Source organism: Lipotes vexillifer, unplaced genomic scaffold (genome assembly GCF_000442215.2).
Source record: "Lipotes vexillifer unplaced genomic scaffold, Lipotes_vexillifer_v1.1 scaffold860, whole genome shotgun sequence".
NCBI classification, from domain to species: Eukaryota; Metazoa; Chordata; class Mammalia; order Artiodactyla; family Lipotidae; genus Lipotes; species Lipotes vexillifer.
The window spans coordinates 414,718-442,222 of NW_006789568.1; the positions used below are offsets into that span (position 1 = coordinate 414,718).

Sequence of the window (27,505 nt, forward strand, 5' to 3'; positions counted from 1 at the left end):
TCCCTACATTAAGTTAGAAATGGTGAGTTAAGTGCATTTATCTCTTTTCTCTTATTTGAAGGATTTTTTTTTGATGAATGTTGATAATTTTTTCCAGTGGTGATCTGCAAGTGCTTGCAATGTTAACATTTTACAAATGATGCTTTTAATCAGGACAGCTGGTCTATAAGAGGCTATGAGGTGGTAGATGCCTTCCTATGTATCATCTTAGTCTTAGCTTGTAGAAAGTGATTGTTGCCTGGTAGACCAGTTCTGTTTGCTTTTCTTTGTGTGGAAATGGGGTTCACCCTTCTAGTTTTCTTGGGACTATTAGAATGGATTTTTTTAAATGTCAGTGAGATTTGTGAGAGAATATATAAAATAGAATTTAGGAAAGCCTTCCTAGGCTCTTAATGAATGTCATAAACAGTACACTCAGAAAATTCAAGGCTAGAATTTTCAGTCTTCTCCCGATTGTAATAAGACTTCAGCTAGGAATGAGGCTCGGTTCTGGAATACAGTTATGACATAAACCTGGTAAGTGAGAGCACAGGTCTCATTTGAAACCTGGGAGGTAACATTTTTCTTCCTCAGTTATTAACTAAGGAAAGCTCCGCAGATGTTATAAATCTGAGATTCCTTTCTGATGAGGTAGGGGTAATGTTTCCTCACAACTGCATTTGGTTCAAAAAGCTCATATTAGGGCCTGGTGAAGATTTTTGCAACCAAAATTGTTTAAGGTCTGCTTTGTGAGTGCCACTTAGTTCTTACTAACTGTACCTGAACCTGCCTAATCCTACCTGGATGGACCCTGAATGTGGTATATTCCAATTTATAAAAGTCCTCTGCTTCCCCCAAAATATAGACCCATTAACATGGGCCATCTAGTAGACCAGCAGTTCTTTATCCTAGTTCAAATCATTTCTGTTTCCTGGGGCTATAGTTTGCAACTAATTAATCTTTTCCTGGTACCTTTCTCTTTGAAAGGGAGGGTGACAGGCCAGTGAGTTATAGAGAGGATAACTATTATATATATCATTCAGCTTGAGTGGCTGTTTTCCTTAAGAAGGTGGAAGAAGGTTTAGGGAAATTTCCTTTCTTGGTTGCTCCTAAAAAGTTTAAGTTATGATTGTAAAGTAGTGTAAGTTGTAAACATGATACCCTTCAGTATGTTGCCTCATCCTCGCCATTCACCCAAATCATCGTGAAATGGGAAAGCCAAATTATGCACATGCACCACTGCATGAATTTTCAGACTCCCTGTTTGCGGGGGAGGGGAAGTATGTGTGAATAGGTTCAACCTACCTCACATTGAGACAGTGAATATTATAGCTGATTGCCGGAAAGGTTTTTGGAAATATTCTTGGGATTGCCTTTAGAACCTGTGGCACATTTCAGGTCATAGACAGACTCTCTACTGTCAAGGATCTGATAGTTTCATTAATGTGAAGAAGTGTAATTTATTGTCGTGTGATAATTGCTACAATAAGGTTTTTGTTAATATCCCCAATCATGGCAAGTGTTTGTGTTTGAGAGTGAAAACAGCAGCTGTTTGTAGCCAACTCTGTAGAATAAGCAGCTTAGTCAAGTTGAATAACATAATTTTGAATAATAAACAGTAACAAGATAGAAAAGTTTTTTTAATTAATTTATTTATTTTGTGGCTGCATTGAGTCTTCGTTGCGGTGCGCGTGCTTCTCATTGCAGTGGCTTCTCTTCTTGCAGAGCACAGGCTGTAGGTGCGCAGGCTCAGTAGTTGTGGTGCACGGGCTTAGTTGCTCCACGGCATGTGGGATCTTCCCGGACCAGGGCTCGAACCCGTGTCCCCTGGCGGATTCTTAACCACTGCGCCACAAGGGAAGTCCTAGAAATGTTTTAAATAATGTCAGCTTACTGGAATTAGTGTGTAGCCCTGCAGTGTAACTGTTATGAAGGGAACAATATTAATTTGAAGGTATAACTTACAGCATTTAAAAAATTTGAAATTTGCTCATTACTCCATAGTCATCCCATAAGTTTTTTTTATGATTATAAATGTAGGCATTGTCCTTTCTAGTAGTATAGCCCAATTTACCAGCTGATCAGAGTTATTTTATTTTCTCTATAGCAAAGTGCATTGATCACTACACCAAACAGTGTGTGGAAAATGCAGATTTGCCTGAAGGAGAAAAAAAACCAATTGACCAGAGATTGGAAGGCATTGTGAATAAAATGTTTCAACGATGTCTAGATGATCACAAGTATAAGCAAGCTATCGGCATTGCTCTGGAGACACGAAGACTGGACATCTTTGAGAAGACTATACTTGAGTCGGTAGGTAGATGATGGGGTTTTAGAGATTGCTATTGATGAAGAATCAGCAGAGCAAATAATTAAAACTGAAAATTGCATGGATAGTGAAAAGAAAATCTAACTTAGATATAATAAGGTGCTCTTTTGTGAACATTTTTATTTTTATATTTATAAAATATATGTATTTTATATTTATGTTTATAAATGAACCTTGGCTGTGTTTTGTGTTTGTCGAATAGTTGCTTTTATCTTACCACATTTATTCCTTTGAGATCTTGCATGGGGAAGTTGTCTTAATTACCCTGCCCTTTTTAAGAAGACTATATTGGTAAACTACTGTTGTAATGCATTTATCATGGTTAAAACTATAAGCTACATTCCTGGTTTGGGGGTGTTTTGCAATAATTGTGACAGTTGTAAGTCACCAACCAAAGTGGTCAGAGCAGTGCAAGACTGAGTTAAATGGACATTGATCTGCATGCCCACTTTGCCTGCCTCACTACCTATCCTTTTCCACAAGCTAGCTCTTTGCACTCCAGCCATTTTGACCTTGTCTCGTCTGCTAGATGTACCATACCCCATTCCCCTTGCCAAAAGTATTGCCCCTGCCCAAAACGTCCTTTTCCTTCTCTTTCTTTACCTGCTGTATTCCTGTTCAAGATTCACAGTTCAGCTCAACTGTCATTTGTTTACAGATCCTTCTGTCAATCCCTGCCAGCCATACCCTCCTCAACCCTTAGGTCCAGCTAGGTCCACCAGATTATAACCTCCATAAGGATAGGTACTTTCACCACTGGGTCCCCAAAGCCTAAGGCAGTGTTTAGCAGCAGTGGTAAGATTAGTTTAAATGAGTAAATGCATGAATGACCCAGTGTCATAGAACGGCCCTTATTTTGCTCTGTTTGATTTTTGTGCAGTTGTAGTTTCTCCTTGTCTTCAGGTGAATAGAACTAAAATATTTATTTTTATTCATTCAACAAATATTTTTTGAGTGCATATTATGTGTCAGACACTGTTCTAGACACTGGAGATACAGTGGCAAACAAGACCAACGAAGTTCCTGCCCAAATGGAATAATCCACTGGGGGAATAGGCAGTGAAGCCTTACTCCCTATAAGGTAAAGGGGTGATAAATTTTTTAAAAAAGAATAAAGCAGAGTAAGAAATGCGTCTTACTTTACATCCCAGTGCACATGTACATATAGATGTAACTTAGGATGAAATAATACCTACTTTTTCTACTTACGATGTAATCCTGATATTTTAAAATTGTATTTCATTTTTTTTTAAATGCTAGTCCCATTAAGTTGATTTCATAATGTATACGCTGATAGGTCACAACTTGCTTTTTAAAAAAAAATTTTTTTTAATCATTGAACAAAGCTATCTTTAAATTTTATAGTGCTTTCAGTTTTCGAAAGTTTCACACACATGATTTCATATAATCCTATAATAACCCTGTTTTATCCCCTACTCCTATATTGCCCTTCTCCCTTCCCTGTCCCCACTGATAACTACTAGTTTGTTCTGTGAGTCTGCTTTTATTTTTTGTTTTATTCACTAGTTGTATTTTTCAGATTCCACATATAAGTGATATCATGCAGTATTTGTCTTTCTCTGTCTGACTTATTTCACTTAGCATAATGCCCTCCAAGTCCATCCATGTTGCTGCAAATGGCAAAATTTCATTCCTTTTTGTGGCTGAGTAGTATTCCGTTGTGTATATACATTTGTGTGTGTGTGTGAGACACCCCACATCTTTATCCATTCATCTGTTGATGGACACTTAAGTTGCTTCCATATCTTGGCTATTGTAAATAACACTGCTATTGGGGTGTGTATATCTTTTCGAATTAGTGAATTTTGTGAATTTTTAATTTCTCAACTTGCTTCTTGAGAAGTACACTTGTAGCTCTTCAGCATGCTTATTCATGCTGAAGGACTTTTATAGGTTAGTATCTCAAATATTGGGTATGCTTTGAAAAACCACAAGGTAAACATAAATAATCTGGAGGGGCTTCCCTGCTGGCGCAGTGGTTAAGAATCCGCCTGCCAATGCTGGGGACGTGGGTTTGAGCCCTCGTCTGGGAAGATCCCACATGCCGCGGAGCACTAAGCCACAGTAGTCGTGCGCCACAACTGCTGAAGCCCGTGTACGTAGAGCCCGTGCTCTGCAACAAGAAAAGCCACTGCAGTGAGAAGCCTGTGTGCCTCAACGAACAATAGCCCCCACTCGCCACAACTAGAGAAAGCCTGAGCGCAGCAGTGAAGACCCAACGCAGCCAAAAATAAATAAATAAATAATCTGGAGTCAAAATTTCCTCGGGAGAGTACCAGCTAGATGTGACAGCACTCAAAGCTTGAGTCACTCAGAGCTGGAGAATAGTTCTGTCACACTGTGTTCCTGGCCAGTGAGTATAGGCGGTAAGTCGTGAGGATTAGCAAGACTAGAGGCAGACACAATTGAAAAGCATAGCCACTTGGTATATGTACAGCTGTATAGATCTTTTCATAATAATTAACAGCACCACCACAGTTATAGTATACTGTGGTCATATAGTCATGATCCTGGATGATCACTAAATATTTAATTGTTTTCAACCTATTTTTTTTCATGAAGACCGGGAAATAGGTAATTTTCTTTTAAGATTTTCATCTAAAATGGTTAAAATTTTTAAGTTTTATTGTTTAAGTAGCAAATAAATCTTTAGCTGCCTAGAATGACTAAAGAATATCGATTAAAATAATTTGATTTCTAAATAAACATGCTTCAGTAACCAGATAATCATGTCTCTTCAAATTATCTCTTTCAGAATGATGTCCCAGGAATGCTGGCTTATAGCCTCAAGCTCTGCATGTCTTTAATGCAGAATAAACAGTTTCGGAATAAAGTACTGAGAGTTCTAGTTAAAATCTACATGAACTTGGAGAAACCTGATTTCATCAATGTTTGTCAGGTAATAACATTGCATTACTTTACACTGTACTGCTGAGCCATGTCTCACTACATTACATTATATAACATCACATCACTATAATTTCATACATGTATCTCAATTGTTCTTTACAACAGCCTTGTGAAGATACTTTATGCATTTATATTCCATTTTACTGATAAACTGAATCTCTCAAAACTAAAAAGCTGTTTTGTTAATGTTATTTCTATGTATTCTTTTTTTCATTTTGAAAATAATCCAGGCATTTAAGGAAGTTTTTGAAAATGAGGTTAAAAAAAAAAAAAGTAGAAGATAAAAACGGTACCTATGTTATGTCATTCTAAAAAGAATTTCAGCTATAAAAATTATCTTTGGTTTCATTCCCCAAACACCAGCCAAGACCTTTGGGTATATTTTCTTTATCTCTTTTATTATATGGACTTGCTTGCACCCTTTAAAAAAAATTAAGACGGTATAGAAAATATATAAAATGAAAAGTGTATCTTTCCCTTTCCATTGGTCTGTTCCCAATTAAAAGATTCATAAATGTTTTTCCTCCACCTACTAGCACATGTGAAGCTACCTCATTCTTTTCAATGGCTAGATTGTGTTTTATTGACAAATTTTTGTATTCTGCTTAGAGCACAGCATTTTATCACGCATTTGGTTTGTTATTTTTTCATTATAATGTGTTCTCAATATGTGTTTCTATCCTGTATACATATTTAAAATTTAGATTAATACATCCTTTTTTTCAGTGTGTTTTTAAAAAATTGAGTATAGTTGATTTACAGTATTATGTTAGTTTTAGATGTACAGCAAAGTGATTCAGGTTTTTATTTTTTTTCCAAATTATTTTCCGTTATAGATTATTACAAGATACTGATATGGTTCTCTGTGCTGTACAGTAAATCCTTGTTGCTTATCTATTTTATATATAGTTTTTGATGCTTTTTAAACCAAGTGTGAAACACAGAAAAAGCTGGAAGAAAAATATCCACCTTTATATCACCCAAAGTCTACCTAACATTTTAGTATATTTCCTTTCACTTTTCTCCGTATAGGTTTTTGGAGTTTTGTTTGCTTCTAAATAGTTTTTAATCGTTTTTAAAATAGTTTTTAAAAACTTACATGAAAAATAGTAGTCCTTTGCCTTCTTCCTCTGTGTATTTCAGTTTTATTCCTCAGAAGTAATTTTATTTCTTTTCGCTATTTTATTCCTTGTCCCTGTAAAATTTTTTAAATTTATTTTACATTTTTAAAATACATTTTTGAACAGATAATATTACATTCACATGATTCAAAATTTATGAAGAATCAAAGGATATACAGTAAAAAGTCTTCTTGACACTTCTTTGCTTTGGCTCCCAATTTCCCTTCCCTGGAAGCAAACAGTATCAATTATATATTTCCTTCAATTTAACATTTTTTCATGTTTTGACGTTTCACAAATTCTTGTACAAACTCTTTCTTGATTGTGCAGTAGTCATTCAGTGGATATACTTTGCCTTTCTTAACCAGTCTCCTGGTATTGGTCATTTATTTTGTTTCCATAATTGCCTATTCTTAATTTATAATAACTTTGGTTAATGTGTTCATTTTGAAATTGAGTTATTTGCTGCTTAAGGGAACAAGAAAATTTAAATTGAATTCTTAAAAGAAAAATCCTAAATTTATTGGGTGGTTTTTGTTAAAACACGTGGCAAATCCTGAGAGTAGTAAGAGAAATGCTTCAAAATGGTCATTTTAAAATGTGCCTCTTGTCCTGGCCCAGCACAATACAATGTGTTAAATGAATGAACGACTCCTACAATTTATGGCAAAGCAGAAAATAAGTTACAGAGCACTTGATAGCGATTTATGGATAAGATTTAAAGAAGCCAAGCTTCATTCACCAACCGGTTATTGAATATTGCTGATTGCCAGGTACAGTGTTAGGAGCTGTGAATATAAGTTGTATGGATTTTCTTATGGAAGGCAGATTCCATTTTCAGGAAAACTTTGGTGCCAGGATCAGAAATAGAATGTTAGACTAGATAGTTAGTCTGCCCCAGTTTGCCTTTACTTATATTTGTTGACTATCACTCTCTAAGTATCTTGTAGACAAAGTTTTCAATTATTATGTAATTGTTCTTTATCTGCATTTCAGTGCTTAATTTTCTTAGATGATCCTCAGGCTGTGAGTGATATCTTAGAAAAACTGGTAAAGGAAGACAACCTCCTGATGGCTTATCAGATTTGTTTTGATTTGTATGAAAGCGCTAGCCAGCAGTTTTTGTCATCTGTAATCCAGAATCTTCGAACTGTTGGCACCCCTATTGCTTCTGTGCCTGGATCCACCAATACGGGTACTGTTCCAGGATCAGAGAAAGACAGGTATAAGTATCTTTTTCTGTATCAGAACTAATTCAACAATCTTTATTTCATTTTGGGAATAGATATTTATAGACAACATAATCTAAGAATAAATTTCACCATTAGCTTTCATAGATTAGCCTCTGACTAAAGCTATTGCTCTGTTTTGCACTCTGCTGCATACATTAAGGGAAACCAAAGAAATGGACCCTTATGGAAAGAAATGCAAGTGGTTGTCTGATGGGGAGGGTGCCTGCCAGACAGCATGTGTGCTATTTAATCAGGTAAATTAAAAATCTCAGATAGGGCTTCCCTGGTGGCACAGTGGTTAGGAATCCGCCTCCCAATGCAGGGAACGTGGGTATGAGCCCTGGTCTGGGAAGATCCCACATGCCGCAGAGCAACTGAGCTTGTCTGCCACAACTACTGAGCCTGCTCTCTAGAGCCCGCGAGCCACAACAACTGAAGCCCGTTGCGCCTACAGCCCCTGCTCTGCAACGGGAGAGGCCGCCGCAGTGAGAAGCCCACGCACCACAGCAAGGAGTGGCCCCCGCTCGCCACAGCTAGAGGAAGCCCGCACACGGCAGAAAGACGCAATTCAGTCAAAAATAAGTAAATTTAAAAAAAATCTCAGATGGGGTAGGTTGGGCTAGATTTTAGGCATTTGGGTTAGATATTTGTACAGTTAGAAACATTCTCAGCTTTTTTTTTTTTTTTTAATTTATTTTTATTATTTTTGGTTGTGTTGGGTCTTTGTTGCTGTGCCCGGGCTTTCTCTAGTTGCAGCCAGCGGGGGCTTCTCACTGCGGTGCCTCCTCTTGTTGCAGAGCACGGGCTCTAGGTGCGCGGGCTCAGTAGTTGTGGCTCACAGGCTCTAGAGCACATGCTCAGTAGTTGTGGCACACGGCCTTAGTTGCTCCGCAGCATGTGGGATCTTCCTGGACCAGGGCTCGAACCCGTGTCCCCTGCATTGGCAGGTGGATTCTTAACCACTGGACTACTAGGGAAGTCCCCATTCTCAGCTTTTTTAACACTTTTATTAGAACTGATAAAAATTACTGTAAGTCAGTAATCTTGTAACCTTCATTTATTTAGGTTTTCTTTCATTTCTCTCAACAGTGTTTTTGTAGATTTTAGTACAGGAGTTTTGTACATTTTTATCTAAATTTATTCCTAAGTATATTAGGTCTTTTAATGCTGCTGTAAGTGGTACGTTTAAATTTCAATTTCCAATTGTTTGTTGCTAATATATAGAATTACAATTGATTTTTCTATATTAATGTTGAATCCCACAACCTTGCTTAAGTCACTTATTAGGTCTAGTAAATTTTTTTTATAGATCCCTTTATAGAATTTTCTACATAGGAATCATGCCATCTGTGAACAGAGACAATTTTACTTCTTCCTTTATAACTTTCATATCTTTTCCCCCCTTATTTTTTTCTGCATTGGTTAGGAAATCCAAACATTCTTGCTTTGTTCCTAGTCGTGGGGTAATAGCACTTAATTTATTTCTTTTTGATTTTAAAATTTTCTTTCTCCTTACCCTCTCCTATTCTTGTGTTGTGTTTATTTGCTTTCATTTCTTTCTGAGTTGATCTTAATTTCTGAAGTAATTACCCTTCTTCTTCCATTCCCAGTTTTTCCCTAGTTATGCTATTTCATTTCTGATACATAATATTCTTTTATATCTTGTAAAAGTTTTCTTCATCTCTTTGACCTCTTTTCAAATAATTTTTTTCTTATAATAGTGAATGGGATTTTACTTTGATCCTTTTCTGTGGTTTATCTTTACTGAAATTAGTTTTCCTAAATATTTACAAAGGAGGCTGTTTAGGATAGTTTTCCTAATTTCCCTGTTCTCTAGAACTTCCTCTTTTATTGTGTTTGTGGAGTTTTAAACAAAATGGTGTCTATGTTCTGAGATCTCCTGGCTCTTTCCTTTCTCACTTTTATTTCAGCCTTCTTTTTCCCTCATTTCTGCTTCCTTAATTTGGATTCTGTGCCCAGCATTTTCTCCTCAGTGTAGTGCTTTGACCTAGAAGGGGGTGTCGGCTGGTTCGTTTTAAGACTTGTTGAGGCTCCAGCTGCTTTGCTTCAGACTGGTCTTTGTGGCTCGTGGTGGTGTATCTTCACCTGACCGTGTTTTGGGAATCTGGGAGATACTTTGTCACCTGGTTTTGTTGTCCATATATTTTGCTAACCTAGTTAGTTGCTTTGCGTGTTTTTATGAATTTATTTGGTGGAAATCCAGTAACTGGGTTGCCTCCATCTTATTTTACAATCTTTTATGTTTCCTAATGGCAGTACTTAAGAAGTAATTAACTGTTTTTTCCTTGCAAAATATTTAATTTGGGCATGGTTCAGACCTTCAGTTTGATTAAAAGAAAAAAATAAAGCCACCCACACATACTATTCAGAAAAGATTTATCACATTAGTAACTATTGGTTCTCTTCTTTTTAGTGACTCAATGGAAACAGAAGAAAAGACAGGTAGTGTACTTGTAGGAAAGACACCAGAAGCGGTAAGTGTGCTTTTTGAAGTTGAGGTTGCCATTTAAACATATATTTCCACACTATATTGTAAATTATTTAAAAGTGTTTCATACCTGCTTTTATGGAGGTTTATTATTAAGTTGGATACCAAAGTTATTTTATAAAAATGGATTTTCTATAAAAAGTAAAATTTTAAAGATTCATCCCAGGGAATTCCCTGGTGGTCCAGTGGTTAGGACTCAGCGCTTTCACTCCTGACAGGGCCTGGGTTCAATCCTTGGTCAGGGAACTAAGATCCCACAAGCCACACAGCACAGCCAAAAAAGGAAAAAGATCAATCCCAGAAAGCATTTGACTTAGAAGAAATCAAATCCTCAGATCCTTATCAGAGAATGAACTCTGTCCAGAATAACTCTGAATTACCTGTCACAGGGTGAGAAAAAAGTATGGCTTCTAAAATGGCAACTTATCATAGAGGGGGAGAGGGTAGTTTAGTTGTCTTTAGTTTTAGTATTCATGGTGTGTGGAGAGTGGGGCAAGGATTAGAGCAGTGGTCTGTTGGATGTAAGTGTTTCCTCCATCAGGATTTTTGGTTTCTGGTTATCAGGTATATAAATTTCAGCTCTTCTTCACATGGTTGGAGAGTTGTGTTGATGGCTTGGTAGTTCATGAGATCATATATATGTGTTGGTTAAAGGTGCTTCTTCTCAATTTGGAGGAGGGAGTTTCTCACCTAAACTATAAGTTGGCTGTGTATAAAATAGTTCTCCTTGCATATCACCAGTAATTAGTTACTCTTTTACAGTTTTTTTAATATTAAAATATTTTATATTGGAAACGAGTTTGGAAGGAATTGCATTCTTCCATCAAGCTGGTATCATATCTCAATGGCATCTAATAAAGAAATAAATTACTTTCTCTCAAATAAATGATACATGAGTTTTCTAGATCCTACTGTTAAAATATGGGTATTGTGTGTGTGACTGAATTTCACTGGTTTAGTGCTGTTAAAAAAGTTAGCTGACTGGATTTCAGTAGTACAATAATTCTCATTCTTGTTTGTTCGGCAGAGTCCAGAGCCCAAGGATCAGACTTTGAAAATGATTAAAATTCTAAGTGGTGAAATGGCTATCGAGTTACATCTGCAGTTTTTAATACGAAACAATAACACAGATCTCATGATTCTAAAAAACACAAAGGTAGGAAATTCATCTGTATGACATCTTATGACAGTTTTCTGATGTTTATCTTTATAATGCAGTCTCATTAAAAATAAAATAGGGGCTTCCCTGGTGGTGCAGTGATTGAGAGTCTGCCTGCCGATGCAGGGGTCACGGGTTCGTGCCCTGGTCCGGGAAGATCCCACATGCTGCAGAGCGCCTGGGCCTGTGAGCCATGGCCGCTGAGCCTGCGTGTCCGGGGCCTGTGCTCCGCGACGGGAGAGGCCACAGCAGTGAGAGGCCCGCGTACCGCAAAAATAAATAAATAAATAAAAACGAACAAAATAACTTTGGTGCTTGCCAGAGTTAACAGTGCCAGAAGAGGTGCAGCATTGCTCCTCAGGTTACCCCAATACTTTGGAGACCTTGAGCAAGATACTGAAGAGAAATGGCGAACTATTCAGAAACCAAAAATTAGAAAGTCTGCTGCTTAAATTCCTACCCAAAATCTACTACTGACCTCAAGTTAAGACCACAAATAAAACTTTGTTTGACTTGCTTGTTTTTTATAAGCTAGCTATTTAATGTTTATAAAAGAAATATCCAAGATTCATATGTTAAATACCAGTTCAGTTTATTCATGTTTTCACCACAAAACAGGGCCTCTTACTGTGTGTTCATGTGCAAGCTTGCGTTTGTATGAATACTTTGCTAATAATAAAAATCTGTATTTGTTTTTGTAGGATGCAGTAAGGAACTCTGTGTGTCACACAGCAACTGTTATAGCAAACTCTTTTATGCACTGTGGGACTACCAGTGACCAGTTTCTTAGGTAAATATGCTTGTAGGTTCCCACTTTGGTTTAAAATTGTCTTTGACAGAGACTCTGTTGACATTGTCACATGGACGTGGGGAACTTTCCCTGCCTGACAGTCTTGAATTTTAAATTCTACTTTTCTATTTTATAAATTTCTTTAATTGCATATGCCTACTTGTTTTGAGGTAAAATTAATTTTCTTTATTAGTTGCCTTGAATATAGGTTTTTGAATGAAATATGTTAAGCTTAGAAATTTGATACAGTTTTGCTTTTGTTCATAGTGGAATTACATGTCATGCATTTTTAAAAAGTCCTCAAAATATTAAGAACAACTTAGGAGGTAAAATGGAACCATCAGTAACTTGAGATCCATAAAGTAAAATGATTTGTAACAGTTCAAGGTGAACATTTTAATGCTTTGACGTTAGCGTTATAAAAAGCTTTATGGAATTCATTTCAGTAGTGTTGCTGAATTTCGTTTTCTTACAGAGATAACTTGGAATGGTTAGCCAGAGCCACTAACTGGGCAAAATTTACAGCCACGGCCAGTTTGGGTGTAATTCATAAGGTAATATATACCAATCACTGTGAGCAGGCATCAGAACAGAAGCAATTTTCCTGGAGTTAAGAAAAAAACTAAAGTTTACTATAATTCATTGACAGGTACATTCTGTTAAATTGGGTCAGTCCTCATACAGGGAAGGATAAAGTAAAGAAGAAATTTGTGTTTCTTTTTTTTTAAAAAATTGGAAGTCTTTTTCCTGTGAAGACTAGCTAAGACATTTCTCAAAATTAGTTGAAATAAGTTATTTGCATTGTCTTAAGATGAATTTGGGGAACTGTTATAAAACAAGGAGGGGGTGGGAATTGCAGCATTTGTTTCTAACCAGGATGTGACTGGGTCATTTAAAGGCTGTCTTCTTGTGTGAGTGATAAAGTTGCTTAGGAGAGAGCCCCACTTCCCCCTTCACTCTGGAGAAAAAGCGATAATCATAGAAAATGTTACATCTTCTTTTCTCTAACTTTCTTTTACTGACACCTTTGTGGTGGCTCAAATTTACAGGGCCATGAGAAGGAAGCATTACAGTTAATGGCAACATATCTTCCCAAGGACACCTCTCCAGGATCAGCCTATCAGGAAGGTGGAGGTCTCTATGCACTAGGTCTCATTCATGCCAATCATGGTGGTGATATAATTGACTATCTGCTTAACCAGCTTAAGAATGCCAGCAATGATGTAAGTATTAGAATGGAAAAATAAATTCCCATTACTTAAGAGTCCAGGGAAACATTATATTTGCCAAATTATTTTAGTGAATAGAAATTTTGTAGGATTCCCAAACCAGTACTGTTCTCATTGAATCTTTTCTTTCTTTATTTGGTTGTGTGGGTCTTAGTTGTGGCAGGCAGGCTCCTTAGTTGTGGCTCGTGGACTCCTTAGTTGTGGCTGGCCAGCTCCTTAGTTGCAACACATGGGCTCCTTAGTTGCGGCATGCATGTGGGATCTAGTTCCCTGACCAGGGGTTGAACCCAGGCCCCCTGCATTGGGAGCATGGAGTCTTAACCACTGCACCACCAGGGAAGTCCCTAGAATCTTTTCTTTTGAAGGTAGTTTCCTCTCCTTCTCTATAAGGTAAAATTGTGCTTCTCGGTCCTTTAAACCTTGTGTGTGAGGAGCAAAATAAAGTACCAGATATTGATAAAATATGTGTTGTATTCCCACACTTCAGAGTCTTGTTATGTTATATAAGTGACTTTAGTGATCATTTAGCCTAATTCTATTATTTTTCAGGAAACTAAAGCCCAAAGAAATTGCATGTCCTCTTTTGGGAATCAGAATTCTTGCTTGTTTGATCTTTGATGATTTTTTAAATGTAACTCTTTTGGAAAAACCTACTAAGCAGCCCTGTTCTTTTTTTAAGGAACTTTGACACATAGGATTTTAGACTTTAACTTTTATGTTAGTCTCTTTCAGAAGGCTATTGGGAGAGTAGCTAAGTGAGCCAGAAAATTTTGTCCTACTTCAGTGAAAAGACTGAGGCCAGTAGGAAGGTCTTTCTCAGCTAATAAACCCCCTATCCGCAAATCATATAGTTTATACATATCTCTACTTCATTTCCTCTGTTGGTCTCAGGTAAAAATTTTCTTGTCAGATAAAACTTTTTGGTTACCAGCAATAAAACCCTCTGCTTAAACAAGGAGTTTATTGGAAGTAGCTTATTTAATTAAAGGAAAAGTTGATGAACCAGTTCTCACAAAGGTTAAGCGCAGGGCAGTTCTAGGAATCTAGGTAACAGGAACTAATGGGATAATCTCTTCAGGGCACTACTGTCAGGATGAATGAACTTGAAATGTTTTTGGTCCTTGGGTCATTCCACCTAAGAAAGATTAAAATTCCAGAGGAGCATCTGATTGGCCTGTCTTGGGTCACAGGCCCACACTTCCACTAGGGGAAGATGGGAGCTTATTTTAAGTGGTGGTTCCACCAAGACTCGAACCAGTGGGGAGGAATATTCCCCAAGCAGGAGTGGGGTGCTGTCACCAATAAAAGGATACTGTACATTCAAAAGTAACAGATCACCACAAAAGTGTTCTTCAAATAAAGACTAACTTTTGGTCTTGACACCATTTTCTCCCACTTTCTTCATAACCATGAAGTTATGAAGAAATTTTTTTCTCCTTTATCTTCAGTTTCCTTCTATGCTGCCTCCCTCAGTCCACAAGCATCTTCATGTCTCACCTATCCTAAAAAAATCTTTCCTCACCACTTGTTTCTCCCTTTTAGTTGTTGTCATCTTTCTCCTCCCCTTCTCATGTAAATTTATTAAAAAAGAGCTGTACTGTTTCCACTGTCATTTTTTTCATTTCCTTCTCAACTCACTATTATTTTGCATCAGCAAGCAGCATTCTTTTGAAACTGAAATTGGTGAGGTTACCACTGGCCCTCTGTATCCTTTGATCATACTTCCTAGGCCAGCCGCTTTCCATGCCTAATATCACAATGTATTTTGAAATTAGAATGAAAGTTGGATTTTAAGTGCAGTGTACCAAATAAATGGAGCCCATCCTTTTTCTCTAGATTGTTCGACATGGTGGCAGTCTGGGCCTTGGTTTGGCTGCCATGGGGACTGCACGCCAGGATGTGTATGATTTGCTAAAAACAAACCTTTATCAGGATGATGCTGTGACAGGTAAGTGATTCTTTCCAAAGATAACAAACTCTAGGATTAATTAATGTAACTGTAATATTTGTTTTCTACCTATATTTTGTGGTCTCTTAAAAATCTAATGGATTTCTCTATTTGTAGAGTATTCTTTTTAGGAAGTATAGGAATAGATTTCTCTATTTGCCCCATTTATCAAACTCATTTTATAAAAATGTGTTTTGTGATATATAGGCTTTTTAAAATGGTATATCTTGTGTGTATGTCTGTATAACTGACTTTTGCAAATAGAAGTTTATTAGAGTGATCTGCTTGTATCCTGGGGCTGTCTATAGTGCTAGGTGATAATGTAGAAAAAATATTGCCATAATGTCTCCTTTGAAATCACTGCAGGATTTGGTAGTGTATCCTGTCAAGATTCAAAAGGAAAATAGCTGTAAATATATGGATGTACTTCCACATAAACTATTCTTTATGTCTGATGACTTGAAAAAATGCTCTCAGAAGCTAATGGTTGTTTTGATAGTTGATGCTAATAGTTAGCACTTCCAGTAGGATATGTTTTATTTACTTTACATACATAACTCTTACTCTTTAATGTTTTGCTTTTCACTCACTAGGGGAAGCAGCTGGCCTGGCCCTAGGTTTGGTTATGTTGGGCTCTAAAAATGCCCAGGCTATTGAGGACATGGTTGGCTATGCACAGGAAACTCAACATGAGAAGATTCTACGTGGTCTTGCAGTTGGCATAGCATTAGTGATGTACGGGAGGATGGAAGAGGCTGATGCTCTCATTGAATCTCTCTGCCGTGATAAGGTCACATATTATTCATCCTTTTTTCCCTGCATTTCCTCACCCTCCGGTTATTATATCCAGCATTTACAGAAACACTTAACCTTTACTGGAAATCCTCTCTGTTCCTATCAGAACTCTTAGGCACATTTGTTGATAAAACTTCTCAAAAGATATATAAAGCCTTATAGAATTTAGGAAAGAAAAACTGATTAAAAGAGGTGAGCAGGGCTAATTTGAGAATTTTAAATTTAATCAAGACTTCAGTGATTTTCAAATAAGCAGATTTAGAAAAGTTCTTTAGAAATATATAAGTTGATTTCTTTTAGAAATAATGTTTTGGGGATGATTTCATAATCATTTAATAAGTTATAAAGTTTACTTCATTGTTTTTTCATCAGAAAACAGTGCTATCTCTATACTTATTTATTTGGGTGAGATTTTTTTCCTTTGCCTTTTGTTTTGTTTTTACAATGGTATTGTATATGGTAGGTAGTCAGTGGTAAACAGTACTGTCCTCTGTAATCTGATAAAAACATCCACTGCTGTAGTTTATTGATAAAACTACTAATTATTTTGCTCACCTATCAGACTACGTATCTCTTCCACTCAATGCTCAGTGGCCAAGAATTAAGTGGTAAGGTAAAAGCAAGTTAGAATGTAGAATTAGAAGCAAGCTTCTTTGTTGTTTGACAAATGCAAGTTGAGAATCATAGGGCAGTGAGTGTTGGTATTGGGCTTGAGTTTATACTTTATAAAAAGTGTGAGGCAGCATAGGCATGTTGCACAGAATATTTGGAATTAGAAGCAGTTAACTACTACCATATTAGAGTCATTTAATTCTCCATTTGTGTAGAGAACTGCCAACCACAAAATGGTGCTCCTTGAGTTCATTTCTTACCTAAAACCAACTCCCCTGATGGATGAAACTAAGCCTGTAGAAGTTACTATCTGAAATAAGTTGATGATTGACATTGAATTATTTCTTAGGATCCAATTCTTCGACGATCTGGAATGTATACTGTGGCCATGGCTTATTGTGGTTCAGGTAACAACAAAGCTATTCGCCGCCTGCTACACGTTGCTGTAAGTACTCTGACCTTTCTTGGATAGACATGGAAGAGAAAGTTTGCAGATGGACACTAAATGTGCTGATGACTGCACACCCACACCACATAACTATCACCAGCGGCCCCAGGTTCAGATTCTCATTCATGGAGCACAGTCAGCCGTAACCTAGCACCAGGTTCACTTAGCTTTTCAGAAGGATACAGGAAAGGATGACAGTGTGTCTATTTGAATGAAAGTCCTTAAAGTCATTTAGGAGCAACTTCTGAAACTCTATTCCAAGGGGTACCCTCATTTATAAGGGACAGGACCATGTGAATGGATCCAGGAACTTGGACGTGCACTAGAACACAGCAGGGAATGACACGGAGTCTTTGGCATCATTGAGCTTAATGGAATACATTGAGCTTAGGGAATACAGATGCCAGAACAAATTAATACAAGTGTAATGAGAGTTACAACACAGAAAACTCAAACTGCATATCAGCTGCTTCCTTTGAGGAACATGACGTCTTCCCGTCTGCAAATAAATTGTAAAGCATTCGTCTAGGACTTCAACACACCTCAGGAGAATTGTTCCTGGGTATTTCATATTTATTGTTATGATTGTGTATGGAATTTTCCTCCCATTACATTTTCTCCCAGGTTATTATTGGTGTAAAACAAAAGCTATTGATTTTTTTAGATTTATTTTGTAAACTGGTCACCTTATTAAACTCTTTTATTGTGTTTAAAAAAAAAAAAGACCATGTGAATGTGTGCAGCCACCCCAGGGTAGGGAAATCTAATGAAGAATAGGATCGACTTCTTTTTCCAGCCTGTGAAGTTAGCTTCCAGGTACCCATAAGGGACATGCTCTATGACAAGAGACACGTTGCACAGGAAAGCCAATGCCCATGTTTTCCAACAGGCTTTTTCCACTCACTGTCACCCAATCCAGGTACAGTTTTTCAGTGATAAATAATGTTGCCTGATAACACAGTGGACGTTCCATATGTCTTAACCCAGTAGGTTTCTACCATCTTGGTGCTGGGAGATGGTAGACCCAAGGTCATCTTCCCATGCAGAAAGGGTTTAGAGCTATTATTATTTCTTTCTTCCTAGAGATAGTCCCATGACAACAGTATTTATTAGTAATTTATTATTTATCAGTGCAGCATGTGGTATGTTATAGATGGTTGTATTTTGCTTGAGTTTAGGACATACAGTTTTGAAAACAACATTGAAGGAATGGTTAGATTTTCAACGTGGCCTACAAAAGCTATGGTAGAGCTGAAATAGTCTTTAGAAGTAGCCCTGCATCTTAAACTTCACCAAACTATAAAGGCTTCTAAGCCTTGAAATGAAATTCTCAGATGAATTTTTCTTAATTGGGGTAAGACATTCTAATAGAGGAATGCAGTAGTCCCCCCTTACCCACAGGGTATATGTTCCAAGACCCCCAGGGGATGCCTGAAACCACGGATAGTTACATATACTATGTTTTTTCATATACATACATACCTGTAATAAAGTTTAACTTATAAATTAGGCACAGTAAGAGAATACCTGAATTGCAGCATCACTACTCCTGTGCTTTGGGGCCATTATTAGGTAAAATAAAGATTATTTGAATATAAGCACTGCAATACCGCATCGATCTGATAACTGTGACTAGTGTGTGGATAGCGTATACAACTTAGATACACCGAACAAAGGGATGATTTACATCCCAGGTGGGACAGAGTGGGATGGTGTGAGATTTCATTACAATACTCAGAATGACATGCAGTTTGAAACTTATGAATGGTTTATTTCTGGAATTTTCCATTTAATATTCAGACCACAGTTGACTGTGGGTAACTGAAACTGCTGAAAGTGAGACCATGAATTAGGGAGGTGGCTACGGTAATATGCTAATGAGATCTAGTTTACATTTAAATGATGTGGGCCTCTCATATCAGTTTATTCTAGTAATATAATGAATGTAGTAATAGGATGCATGTAGTATAATGTAATTATCCTTTAAATTTTTTCCTAGGTAAGTGATGTTAACGACGATGTCAGGAGGGCAGCAGTAGAATCACTTGGGTTCATTCTCTTCAGGTAATAATTTCTAACTTCTGATTCTATTTATATTCCATTTCTATTTGTAGTTAGTAATTAAACAGAAACTAAATATCTGAGGAAGTATGTCTAGGTTCAGAGTGAGGACCATATAACATTAAAGTTAGTACTGTTCCTCTGAAAAAGAAGCCAGTATGTTTTGAGAGTCTGAGATGTTCTTTGAGAAGCAGTAGTCCTCTTCCCATGTATATTGGTAATTCAAAAGGGATGCTTTCTCTCACACAGACTTATAGAGTTCTTGAAGCTCTTTAATGAGAGTGAAACGTATTAGGTTTTGTTTAAATGCAAAGGAGTGGAAAATGTGCAGATTTGGAGATGCCCTTGGCATTATAGTATGGTTGTGATTTAGAGGACACACTCTGAAACCAATCTGCCAGGATTGAATCTTGGCCCTGTCACTTACTAGCTGAGTGACTTTGGGCTTGTTACTTAGCGTCTTTGAACTTCGAATTCCTAAGGGTATAGTAATAGTACCTAAGACTGTTTTTTGACAGTTAAGTGAGTTAACATGTCTAAAGCCCTTCGAACTGTATGTGGCACTAGTAAGTGCTATTCAAGTGTGTATGAGTAGTGGCAGTTGCAGTAGTTAGTGGTGGTAGATGCAGTCGTACTTCTTACAGTAGTTCTTCTCTCCAATCTCATATACACTTTCTTTTCGCTAAGGTACTTTATCCTAAAATGCAACGTAGGAAAATAAAAAGTATTTCTTTCAGCTCGTTTTTGGGCACTGCTTATTAGACTTTACTTGTGGTGAAATTACACAGTAAAATAAGTTCTGAAGGTGCATGTAAGATGAGTTTCATGTATATCTTTGGTATAGATTGTATATATTTTCTTTCCAACAAATATTTACTCGACATTCGCTGTGAACTGGTTAGAGGACCTTCTCTAAGATGCAAGATAGGAAGTTAACCATTTACTGCAGGCACTAAATATTTTTTTCCTATTGTGGATAAAAATGTTGAATAAAACAGCAAAGCACACATCCATATAGCATGTTAATAGGTTTCTCCTTACACCAGTCAGTTTTGTTGAATGAGGTTGTTCAACAAAATACTAATCTCCTTTACTGTATTACCTCTAACCCTCATTTGTCTAACTTGTTCACAGAGAGACTAGAGAACTTTCACTAAATGCTAAAGTCATAGTATTTATACAGGTCTACTAGTCTGGTACCTCTAAAACAGATTATGTGGTTAATTGGTTATTATTGTTTTTAGTAAATTCATAGAAGTATCACGTGTTCATTGATTCCTTTTCTGAGATCAGATAAAACCTATTTGTGTTAAACTATTCCACATTTTTTCAAAAGATCTACAGCAGACTCCATAGTTTAAATTTCTTCAGTCCCATCTCTTTTTGAACATTGGAATATTTAGCCACGTACAGTCCTTTTGTATCTTTGCTGTTTTCTGTTTTTGCTCAGTTTTGTCAACAGTGGTTCTACAATTATATTCACAAGTTCTGTTTCAGGGAAGTGATTCATTTAGCTTAGAGACTTGAACTCATTTAAGGCACCCAGTCTCTTCACCTGTTTTGCATTTTGATCAGCCTTAACAACATTACTTTCTATCTTTCTGGTCTAAAAAGCATTCTCCTGAGACAAAAGATGGAAGCAGAATAGAAGTTGAATAGTTCTGTTTCCTTCCTGTCATCTTTGGCATATCATTCTAGCCAACCTGTGATGCTAACCTTTCCTTATTTTTGTTCTAGAGTTTAGACACAATTGAAAACCCAAAACAAATGGTTTTATTATTGCTATTCAGGGAGTTTTTTTTTTTTTTAATTCTTATTGGAAAACTAGATAATTTGTATATGGAAAATATATTCTTCTAGGTGTACCCTTAGTAACTATTGGCCTGTATAAAAAATCCTACTCATAATGGTCTCTTCCTTTGTTTTATCTATTCATTGTCGGCTACTAACTGTTCCTATTAGTCACTTTATATTTTATATCATATAAATCAGTCACCTAGTGTGTGTATTCTGCCACACAGGAAGTTGAGCTTTCGTGAAAACTGTTTTTCTTCCATTTTTAACCTGACAGTGCTTTGCTCTCTAATTATCAAAATTCATTTCTGGCCTTGTATTTACTGTAGCTTACACATGTGCTCAGTTCCCAGTTTCAGCAGCAGATGTCTTCCATGAGCTGCTTTTAGGCTTTGCTAATATCTCTACTACCTAGGATGCTCAGATCCAGCTAATGAGTTGTTTTTGTGCTCATTATTTCTAAGGGACCATTCAGAGTTCTGTTGCTGTTGTTTTCTTTTTTCTTCATAATATGATTCTTGAAAGAAGTAGAAACTGGAAAAGACTTTACAGGTAACTTTGTCTAAAACTTCGTGGATGAAGAAAATTAAATGTAATCAACTTGTCTAAGGAGTTGCAGTTAAAACCAAGTTCTTTAATTTTAGATTGTTATCAATTCCCTGGAGTGATTTTTTTTTTTTTTTTTGCGGTCCGCGGGCCTCTCACTGTTGTGGCCTCTCCCATTGCGGAGCACAGGCTCCGGACGCGCAGGCTCAGCGGCCATGGCTCACGGGCCCAGCCGCTCCGCGGCATGTGGGATCCTTCCAGACTGGGGCACGAACCCGTGTCCCCTGCATCGGCAGGCGGACTCTCAACCACTGCGCCACCGGGGAAGCCTTGGAGTGATAACTTTTAAAGGTGAAAAAAACCTTAGAAATAAAACAGTATTCCCATTTTTATTAAAGAGAAGGAAATTGAATTCCAAAATTGTTAACAAAACTTCCTGTTGTCATAGAGCTGAATGGTAGAACAGAAATTCAAAACAAGTCTCAGGATAGACCAGTGCTTTCTCTACCATGCCTTTCCTTCAGAGCGCCTTCTTTCTGAGTGGCTGTGATAGAACATTTTTATTCTCAGATTTTCTTATTAAGTTTAATATTTGGAAAGTTTCTGTACTGTATCCTAAGAATTAGTAAATGTTTTCTGATGTGTCATCGGTTGCTTGCTTAGTGTGCTCCATTTAATCATTTCTTCCCTTTTAAATGTCACTTTTAAAATAACCACAGACATTTGGCCCCCTTGAATTGTGTTTTAAGGATTTATTTCTTCTTAATTTTTAAATCTTTTAAAGTGTACTTATTGGACACAAATACTGAAAACATATCAGTAAACACGTATTTGTACTTCAACAACTAACGTGAAATTGTCTTTGTAGGAAACTAAAAATTTTCATGTATAGGGCTTCCCTGGTGGCGCAGTGGTTGAGAGTCCGCCTGCCGATGCAGGGGACACGGGTTCGTGCCCCGGTCTGGGAAGATCTCACATGCCGTGGAGGAGCTGGGCCCGTGAGCCATGGCCGCTGAGCCTGTGCGTCCGGAGCCTGTGCTCCGCAATGGGAGAGGCCACAACAGTGAGAGGCCCGCGTACCACAAAACTAAAAATAAAAAAATTCATGTATATTATCCCCTTTATTCTTAGGATAGTCCAGGGAGTTGTAGTGTTTTCACTGTTTCTTTCTCCTGGTATTTGTGGGTTGTATGTTCATAATCTGTATGATAAAAATAGAAAATTAAATTGAAAAACATTCTTGCCAAGTTGAAATGAACCTAGTGTATTTTTAATCCAGTAAATAGGTGATTCGTGGGTCCATTGTTATTAGTCTAGTCAGCAGATTTATTATCACAACTCTGTATAGTACTGTGCTTGGCATTGACTGAAAACTCAGTTGGAATTGAACAGAATCTGAATTATTTCATCTTCACATCGGAAAGGAAAATGAAGAAAGAGGCTAATAGAAGTATTAGTTTTTATATACTTGTTAAAATTAAGTTGCTGTAATGGTGAACAAGGTGATGATCTGATATAGACCTTTCTTAAAATTAGATAGGGCTTCCCTGGTGGCGCAGTGGTTGAGAGTCCACCTGCCGATACAGGGGACACGGGTTTATGCCCCCGTCCGGGAAGATCCCGCGTGCCGCGGAGTGGCTGGGCCCGTGAGCCGTGGCCGCTGAGCCTGCGCGCCCGGAGCCTGTGCTCCACAACGGGAGAGGCTACAGCAGTGAGAGGCCCGCATACCGCAAAAAAAAAAAAAAAATTAGATAATCTTTGATGTCCGTGATCATCTTTGCTATGACTTAAGCTTACAATATAACACTAAATATTTCTCAATTTATACATTAATTTACTTGCAGATATGGATGGATCTCACAGTATCAGAGGGAGATTCTTGGTGCAGATATTTTTTAGACCACAAAAAATGGTTTCTTGAATAGAAATATGTTGCATCATCATAGATCCTTAGCATTTGAAGGAACCCTAGCAATCAAATAGTTACCACCAAATGCATAAATTATCTTTACAATATCTCCATTCACAGTTTTATATCAATTTGATACATATTCTCTGTGTGCTGTTTTCTGTTTCTGCCTCAGTGTCTGGATGCTGTAACTTCCTTTAGTTTTGCTTTTTTTAATTCTTCCTTCTATCTACATCTTTGTTTTCCCCTCGCATTCAATTAACAATAAATATGGGGCTTCCCTGGTGGCGCAGTGGTTGAGAGTCCACCTGCCGATGCAGGGGACACGGGTTCGTGCCCTGGTCTGGGAAGATCCCACATGCCGCAGAGTGGCTAGGCCCGTGAGCCATGGCCGCTGAGCCTGTGCTTCCGAGCTCTGCAGTGGGAGAGACCACAACAGTGAGAGGCCCGCGTACCGCAAAAAATAAATAAATAAATAAATACGGAACAGCGTGAAAAAAATTTTTATCAAAATTATTCTTCTAAATAGGTACAGTCTATTCCTTTTCTTTGAAGGTAGGACTATTAAAGAGAGTCCCTTTGTTGCCATAGTGGTGGTTAACTTCGAGATTTGCTTTCAAATACAGATGTCCTTAAAATGTTTTAGAATAGAAATATCAGTTGTGTATCAAAATGCTAAAAATTTTGTACTGTGTTGTACTTTTTCAGGAATAGTTTATATTGGAGTTGTATTTCTTTTTCTAGAATCTTCTGGAAATACTAGAATGAGCTCTCATTAACTAGCTCTCGGCTAACTGTAAGCAAGGAATTTTTTTTCAGGAATTGAAGCTGAACAGCTTAAAGGTCTTATAGTTAATTCTGTGGGTGTGCGTATGTTTAAGCACGTACACAAATTTGAAGTCAGTATAGAGCATGTGGGAAGATATTCCTTCTAGATTGTCTAGGGATAGAGCTTTGCCAGTGAGATTGCCATCTCTAGTATTTAAATTTTCTGGAACAATTTTATATGCCATCAGATACCTAAGACACAGTTTGGAATACTGTTGGAGTGATATCTGAAAACTTAATCTCTGACTTGGCAAGAATGTAAATCTTAACATATGCCAAACACTTCATATTATAGACTGGAACAAAAATAGATAAGAATGACTTTTTTTTTTTTTTAAGGAACATAAATTATTTTGCCTCTTATTCGAGATAACCCATCCCTTTTTTTTTTTAACATCTTTATTGGAGTATAATTGCTTTACAGTGTTGTGTTAGTCTCTGCTGTATAACAAAGTGAATCAGCTATACATATATTTATATCCCCATATCTCCTCCCTCTTGTGTCTCCCTCCCACCCTCCCTATCCCACCCCTCTAGGTGGACACAAAGCACCGAACTGATCTCCCTGTGCTATGTATGTGGCTGCTTCCCACTAGCGATCTACTTTACATTTGGTAGTGTACTTATATGTCCATGCCACTCTCTCACTTCATCCCAGCTTACCCTTCCCCCTTCCTGTGTCCTCAAGTCTATTCTCTATGTCTGCGTCTTTATTCCTGTCCTGCCCCTAGGTTCTTCAGAGCGATTTTTTTTAGATTCCATATATATGTGTTAGCATATGGTATTTGTTTTTCTCTTTCTGACTTACTTCACTCTGTATGACAGTCTCTAGGTCCATCCACCTCACTACAAATAACTCAGTTTTGTTTCTTTTTATGGCTGAGTAATATTCCATTGTATATATGTACCACATCTTCTTTATCCATTCATCTGTCGATGGACACTTAGGTTGCTTCCATGTCTTGGCTATTATAAATAGAGCTGCAATAAACATTGTGGTACATGACTCCTTTTGAATTACAGTTTTTTCAGGGTATATGCCCAGTAGTCGGATTGCTGGGTAGTATGGTAATTCTACTTTTAGTTTTTTAAGGAACCTTCATACTGTTCTCCATAGTGGCTGTATCAATTTACATTCCCACCAACAGTGCAAGAGGGTTCCCTTTTCTCCACACCCTCTCCAGCATTTATTGTTTGTAGTTTTTTTTGATAATGGCCATTCTGACTGGTGTGAGGTGATAACCTCATTGTAGTTTTGATTTGTATTTCTCTAATGATTAGTGATGTTAAGCATCCTTTCATGCGGAGATAACCCACCCTTAACACTGCTGAAAAAAGAGTTGTCGCAAAAATGCCTAAAGTTTTAGTGATTTAGGAGTTAAATTTGTAAGGTATACTCTTTCTGGCAGATGACGTAGAGCCCATAAGATCTGTAATAGAACCATATTCTAGGAAAGGATTCTGCAATTTGAATTTTATATACCTGGTTTTCTTGTGCTGAGTGAGCTTCTCCATAGCCAGCATATTTCTTGTGATAATTCTCTTAAACTGTGTTGGCCTGGAAGGGAGCAAGGATGGAGCAATAGGTTGAGGCATAAGAATGGGTCAACCTGAAAAGGAAAGGCTAAGGTATGGTCTGTCTTCACTGCAGATTCCCTCAGCCTAAATTTATTCACCATTTATGTGAGTAGCATAAAAATAAAATATCAAGGGCTTCCCTAGTGGCACAGTGGTTAAGAATCCGCCTGCCGACACAGGGGACACGGGTTCGAGCCCTGGTCCAGAAAGATCCCACATGCCGCGGAGCAACTAAGCCCATGCATCACAACTACTGAGCCTGCACTCTGGAGCCCACAAGACACAGCTACTGAGCCCACATGCCACAACTACTGAAGCCCACGTGCCTAGAGCCCGTGCTCCGCAACAAGAGAAGCCACTGCAGTGAGAAGCCTGTGGACCGCGACGAGGAGTAGCCCCCACTCGTCCCAACTAGAGAGAACCCGCGCGCAGCAATGAAGACCCAATGCCACCAAAAATAAACAAAATAATTAAAAACTTAAAATATCGGGGCTTCCCTGGTGGCGCAGTGGTTGGGCATCCGCCTGCCGATGCAGGGGACACGGGTTCGTGCCCCGGTCCGGGAGGATCCCACATGCCACGGAGCGGCTGCGCCCGTGGGCCGTGGCCGCTGGGCCTGCGCGTCCAGAGCCTGTGCTCCGTGGCAGGGGAGGCCACAATGGTGAGAGGCCCGCGTACCGCAAAAAAAAAAAAAAAAAATTAAAATATCAAAAGTAAATAGAATTGGCTACCCACCTGAACTCATTCTCATAAGAATCCTATGAAACGTAGATGAGGAGACTGAGAAATTAAGTATTTTTTGTAAATTCAATCAGTTAGTAAACGGCATAGATTGGATTTATTCCAGATCTAGTAGTGCAAAGTAAAGTAACAAAAGAATGAATAAAAAATTTTGTACCAGAAGTTCAACCAAGTCTTTGGGGAAGCTTAGGCAGCCATGATCTCATTGATAAGATCACTAAAATTTAGGTTCCTGGATTAATACGGTCCCATGCCTTATTGCATGCTCTTTGAGAAACATAATGAGGTTTAGGTACCCAAGACTGGTTTCATTTGCTTTCTCCTCCTCCTCCTGTAGACCCAGCTCTGCTGAGTAGATGCCTGGCGTGAGCCATCTAACAAACAGCTCTAGTTCTAAGACCGTGTCACTTTGTGTGATATCCAGCTACTCTCCCTACCCCTTCCATCAAGACAGTTTCCTGATCAGTGCAAAATTTTGACTACATTTAACTAAGCCAGACTGTGAATGGCAATCTCAGCTTACCTTCAGATGTGATCATTATTTTATGCACTTATTTTTAGTCCTCTGTTCCTATCATTGTTCTGTGTTATGCCTTATGTCTTTAACGCCTTGAAGACAAGGTTAATACTTGTTTTGTTTATTTCATTCTTAGCATAGCTTTGCATACAATTAGGAACTAAATAAATTCTTATGGTGACATTGTTTTTTTGTAAGCCAGAAGTTTATTGATTTATTTAACTTTATTTCATTTGACTATCTTAACATTTAACTAGTGTGCTGGATTGTTTTAATTTGCAACTATACAGAAATGATTTTTTTCGTTAGAATAATTTTGCCCAAATAAAATTGGATAATCTTAATACATAATTCTTAATTTAAAGAGATGATTTTTTTTTTTTTTTTTTTTTTTTTTGGTACGCGGGCCTCTCACTGCTATGGCCTCTCCCCCCCCGGAGCACAGGCTC

The 27,505-nt window shown here is 37.7% G+C and overlaps 1 protein-coding gene across 2 annotated transcripts in view; it reads left to right on the top strand.

The window, feature by feature from the left end:
* PSMD1 (proteasome 26S subunit, non-ATPase 1) overlaps window positions 1-27,505 on the top strand; it is a 107,365-nt gene that overhangs the window by 6,630 nt on the left and 73,230 nt on the right. For both annotated transcript variants that reach the window (XM_007462741.1, XM_007462740.1), the window contains exons 5-16: window positions 2,087-2,292; window positions 5,085-5,228; window positions 7,357-7,583; window positions 10,027-10,087; window positions 11,129-11,257; window positions 11,962-12,050; window positions 12,526-12,604; window positions 13,100-13,273; window positions 15,116-15,227; window positions 15,821-16,017; window positions 16,984-17,079; window positions 19,082-19,146. In XM_007462741.1, the coding sequence (XP_007462803.1) occupies window positions 2,087-2,292; window positions 5,085-5,228; window positions 7,357-7,583; window positions 10,027-10,087; window positions 11,129-11,257; window positions 11,962-12,050; window positions 12,526-12,604; window positions 13,100-13,273; window positions 15,116-15,227; window positions 15,821-16,017; window positions 16,984-17,079; window positions 19,082-19,146 (1,579 nt within the window). The remainder of the gene's footprint in view (window positions 1-2,086; window positions 2,293-5,084; window positions 5,229-7,356; window positions 7,584-10,026; window positions 10,088-11,128; window positions 11,258-11,961; window positions 12,051-12,525; window positions 12,605-13,099; window positions 13,274-15,115; window positions 15,228-15,820; window positions 16,018-16,983; window positions 17,080-19,081; window positions 19,147-27,505) is intronic.